The following is a 5751-nucleotide window of genomic DNA, read 5'->3' on the forward strand; positions in this document are numbered from 1 at the left end:
TCAAGTCACATCAAGGCTCACTAAACCAATAAAAAATAAAAAACAATATTTCCAAAAAGTTAATAAACTATTTTTTAATTTACATAAAAACGTAAATATTCAACATTTTCCAAAATTTTTGATTAATAATACTTTGATTAAGAACTAATAAACCAAAATAAATATCTAAAATAATTTTACAAATGAAGAAAATGCCAAAAAAAAAATGTGCATATTATTACGAATCCATTTTACTTTCCATTTAAATAACCGAATCCATTTTACTTTGGATTTAAATAACCTTGGCAAATGAGGAAAGTGGGAGCTAAAGTTCATATTAGTATAAATCCCATTTATCTTGGGTCTCAGCATTGACAAATTTTTATTTGAATTATTTCTTAAATTCATTTTAATTTGAATTTATTATTAAAAAAAAATGGATTGAATTGAGTGGATTTTATTTGAAATTTAAAAAAAATTAATTTAAATTGATAAAATAGAGAATATTAATATTATAAAATTATTTTTAATAATCATAATTGAAATATAAAAATGAATTTTACATGAATGATATTTAAATTAATTAAAATTGCAATTTTGGAAAAAAATGTAGAAAAACAAAATTCATAAAATTTCATTAGAGACCTATATTAGATCATTTATTTGAGCTTAATACCACAACCGAACATTTATTCCACTTTAGCCATATTACTGACCTTAGCGAGAGAGTGCTTACGCCTAGAGCACATTAGCGACCTCGCTTCTTATTCTAAACCATATATAGTGCATATAAGGATGACGATCAGTAGAGGAATTACTCAACAATTGACAAAGGTGTATGTAGTATACAGATGCCCAGCATTATATCCTGCTCCGTTACTGTCAATTGCATTAAAAGCCGCGGTTTCAAGATCCAACCCTCCGTTTGAGCACTGGTCCAAAATACGCACCGTCACGCTTTGTTGTGTAGAAGGGTTCGTCACCTGATATCAACATTTCCATATCTAAACATCAATTCCTCAACACATGATTACAAATCTCAAATATAGTAATTAACTCGGTCACTTACACTTAAGCACTTCCCGCACAACGAAGGCCCCATGGGACCGCCAGCTTGGCCACAGAAGGCAGTCCATTTGTACTGGCTGCGCCATTGCAGGGACTGATCAGAGTCATATGTTGCGCAGTAAAGGCCGTCCAGGGCGTAATTATTGGCGGACGGGTTGTAGTCATTGTAAGTCGTATACGTGTTGCTCTGCGTTTGCGCTGAAACGCCCGCCACCTGAAACACAGCAACAAACAGACTGCATAGTGCTAAAACGCTTATCCATCCTGCAACTTTGGAAGCCATGGATATAATATGAAGTTCTAAAAGAGAAAATTGAACGCCTGCTATATGAAAAAATATATGGGCTCTGCGGAGTTTGGGACTGCTATGGAACTGTAAGGCCTGAGAGATGTATTTATATATGCAAGACATTACGCAAATTCAAGCATTAATGTAATATTTTTCTACTCGGCGTGAGCAGATAGAGACTTTACCGGTCTAACACTGCAAGGAAGACTGTAGTAAAGACTTTTCCTTTCCCGGTGTAATACGGTACGTCTCCTGGGGCGGCTAAAACATGTGAGATTGAAATAGAGTGTCATTATATTTATTTGCTTGGTCAAGGGGTTACTGAATATAAATGAATGAAGTTGCCATCTGTTCAAAATTTGTCGTAAACAATCACATGGTTCCGATAAACGTGAATTGATCACCGCGGTTCATCCTTCTTTGTGTGGATATGTACATTCCACATACCCTTAAATTGAACCATCTTGTTTGAAAATGTAGATAAACAAAAGAGACTTTATGATTTGTTGAATATGTACGTGATTATCTATATTACCAGTGCATATTCAACCATTTTGTTTGAAAATGTAGATAAACACAAGAGACTTTATGATTTTTACCCGTACCTATAAAATATTATTTTTATTGTTGAGGCCTAGGGGAGAGATCTCTAAAAAAACATTATTTTTATTGTTGAGGCTTAGTGAAGAGATGTCTAACAAAAATATTATTTTTATTGTTGAGGTCTAGGGGAGAGATGTCTAAAAAATATTATTTTTATTGTTGAGGCCTAGGGGAGAGATGTCTAATATTGTATAGGGACCAGTAATTGATATAGTACTGGTCCCACCAAACCACAAAAAATTTAGACTTTTGCAACCAATATTTAAACAAAGATAAATAAGATTAAGTGCAAATAAGTATTAATTTATGTTCAAAATCTCCCAAAACATTGATTGGCCCACAACTATCCATAAATAATATCTTAATACTTAAGAGTGCAAACCATATTGACCCAACTAGAAAACAGATAAAACCATAAATGCTTCCAATTCATTTCAACCCCCACTCATGAGAACTGAAGCTTTGTATCCCAAATAAATATCCATACCTGCACATGATAAAAGTGAATGTATGTCAGCCATAACTATTGTGTTGTTCAACATTTAAACCCCCTATGTTCAATAAATGACACCCAACCCAATAACTTCAATAAATGACACCCAACCCATTCTATTTCTCATTAAAACAAATCAAAGCAAATGGATCAACAAATAACAAATTCTCAACCATTAGATCACATCAAATTAAATCCAAATCACACATTCAAAATGAAGCCATTGCAATCCATGTCCATCCTTACCACCAATTAAATTCAAGTGCCAAAAACTATAAAAGAAGTTCAACCACTGTTGAAGTTGCATGTTATGCTTTCACACTATTCACCAACCTTGAAGACAAAACATTACAGAACAGTTGGCAGTATATCCAGGTTAGTTATATCAATTACAACACATTTTTCTTACAGTTATATTTCCATTTCTCACCATTCTTATAGTTTCAATTCTTACAGATTCAGTTTCAGTTACAATTTCAATTTCATGAAAATCAACACACAGCCTAGGGTATTCTCTCTTAGGTCCATAATTCTTATTTTAAGGGATGGATAAAGACTAACAATATAGAAAGCTAATGGGATGATAGTAATAGTATCAAGTTGGTAAATTAAAAAAACACTGGTAGATGAGACAAATTAATGAAGAAAATGACTCTAGTCAGTACATGAAGAGAAACAGGGTGTTGATTGGTGCCTTTAGCACATCAAGAATCTCATGTTTAAATACAGAAGCAACATGCAACAATAAAAAGTTGAGTCAAAAGAGAGGAACATGTTGAATGGGGATTTGGACAAAGAAAGCCTTTAATGTCATTGAGACGTTTGGACCCATTACCCAGGTAAATGCTTCTCATTCATATCTAAACAATTTAGATATCCTATCCATAATGAACAAACAAACCTAAAGACAAAGTTTCAAATACATTTCTATCTCTACTGAATGTAAAAAATGTGTTTATAGGATACCACTCCAAACATCAGAGTACATAACATAAATGAGATAAGAAATACCATGCATCTCTGTGAAATTAACATTCAAAATTTAGCATTTTTTATATGATTTATGAATTAACACACCAGACTAGATTATTCTGAGTTCTCTCTTAGGTCCATAATGCTTATGTTAAAGGATAGATAAATATTAAAGACTAACACTATAGAAAGCTAATGGGACTATATTAATACTTTAAAGTTGGTAGATAAGAACAAAGAACTGGTAGATGAGACCCATTAATAAAGGGAACAACTCTAGTCAATAGATGAAGAGAAACAGGGTGCTGCTTGATGCCCTGAGCACATCAATAATCTTGTGTTTAAATTACAAAAGCAACATGCAACAATAAAAAGTTGAGTGAAAAAAGAGGAACATGTTAAATGGGGATTTGGACAAAGAAACCCTGAAGAACCACATAGGTAACATAACATATTTAAGGGAGTAAGACAAAATGAGAGTCTGACAAAGAATGATCATAGGGATTAAAACAAAACGTGGCAAAATCTAAGTATGACGGCAAAATATTCATCAACATCAACGTGAAGATTGGACTAAGAGCTATCATCCTTCCTGGAGTCAATGTAACCACAAAAATGTACATGCAAGATCCATTAAGAAAATATGAGCATGTGGTTCACCTCATTTACATATAGAGAGGAAGTTGAAAATCACCATAACTTGAAAAGCCCCCAACTTTTAATGGTAGCACCTTAGGTATTACAACAGAAGTTTGGTTGCTTGGACATTTCTCTAGTGACATGAAGGCTAAAATAGCAACTTATCATAAGATAGCATGAAAAAGTATGTAGGAACATGATGATCAACTCAATTGAAATTTTTTACCCATAATTTCACAAGGCAATTTCTTTATGAGAATCATTTTTAACAAAAGCTTAACGAAATTTTATAGTAAGAAACAAAAACTATGGCCCAATTGGAAGATAAGCATAGATTTATTTTCCTTGTGTTGGTTGTAAAAGAGATCAAAAGCTTCAGATGAGTTGCTTAATTAGTGTCAACTATTGCAATACAACTTTGGGTGTTGGAACTGAAAACCTTGTATGAGGCCACCAATAAACATCATCAAGACTAATGGTAGCATAAACAAGACCTCCAAAATAAAGTGAAGAAAAAGTTGAAAGGAGAAAAGGAAATGGGGGTTTAGACAATTCTTGAAATATGGTCAGAAAGCAAACAAAACAATGTAAAAGGAAGAAAATAACATAAACAAATGAACAAGAAGCAGTGGAAGGGCCCTATTGGAAGGTTGTTGTACACAAGGGGAAACCTATCATAATGAAGGACCACAAAAAAGGCACAACCAGCCTCAAACTATTGCAAATGTGGCAAAAGCTACATGTGGTAACGAAGATTTTTGAAGAACTGAAGAAAACCAAACATAGAACCAAAAAAGTTGATGCTTAGTAAACTCACTGACAAATCACTTTATATACCCTAGAACCACCTACTATAGATAGCTTTCTTTCCTATTATGCTAAAGTCTAAATGTGTTCTTAAACAAGAAAAGGATGATCAACATTGAAAAGAAGAAATGGCAACAGGAACTGAGGCTAGTTAGCCATGTAATGAAAATTTATCAACTAGATTGAATGGGTTGAATACATGTCCATATTTTACATGTTATTCAACAAGGATCTTATGATGCGAGTTCTGATGAACTAGAACTAGAACTAGTGGGAGGAACTAGAACTGAATTGAACTTAGAACTTAACTAGATGTTTAACTGAATGGGAGGCTGATCTGAAGACCTACAAAAGCAACACTCTAGTTCACTGAAGGTGACACATGCATGCACCCTCTACCAAACAACAACCTATATTTCTATCCAACTGCACCCTCATTACTCCTATTCACTTTATCTAATTTGATATATGAGGTCAATAATTACTCAAAACTTTACAAATTGATAATATGCTTTCCTGATTTAAGAAAAAGGCATGGCCTCTCTTATATATGTAGACAAGATACAAATAAGAGTTGTAGTTGAAATGAATGTTTACATGACTAGAAACTTCAACTGTAGATGACATGAGGAAAGAATTTATTGTGGTTCCAAGTTGTGATCAAGAGTGCTTCAAGGGGTCTCAAGTTGGAGCCTTGGTCAAATTAAATACCATGCTTGGTTTGGCCAATGATAACTACTTGATAGCTAGAGATCCATTTCTGGAGAAGTGCATCCTTATAGAAAACAAAAATAGATAATGAATGTTAAGAGGGATAGGTTGTAGTGGGAGGAACTAGAACTGAATTGAACTTAGAACTTAACTAGATGTTTAACTGAATGGGAGGTTGATCTGAAGACCT

General features: G+C 33.4%; 1 protein-coding gene across 1 annotated transcript; it reads right to left on the minus strand.

The window, feature by feature from the left end:
• Positions 1 to 589: 589 nt before the first annotated feature.
• LOC149225365 (pathogenesis-related protein PR-4-like) lies at positions 590 to 1427 on the minus strand. Its single transcript, XM_089375077.1, has 2 exons — positions 1049 to 1427; positions 590 to 962 (listed from the first exon to the last, which is right to left on the minus strand). The coding sequence occupies exons 1-2, from the start codon at positions 1328 to 1330 to the stop codon at positions 798 to 800; spliced, it is 447 nt and encodes a 148-aa protein (XP_089231203.1). The 5' UTR covers positions 1331 to 1427; the 3' UTR covers positions 590 to 797.
• Positions 1428 to 5751: the final 4324 nt, after the last annotated feature.

This window comes from Pinus tabuliformis, chromosome J (genome assembly GCF_031772625.1).
Source record: "Pinus tabuliformis cultivar Carrire ecotype Pingquan chromosome J, CPIR1, whole genome shotgun sequence".
NCBI lineage: Eukaryota > Viridiplantae > Streptophyta > Pinopsida > Pinales > Pinaceae > Pinus > Pinus tabuliformis.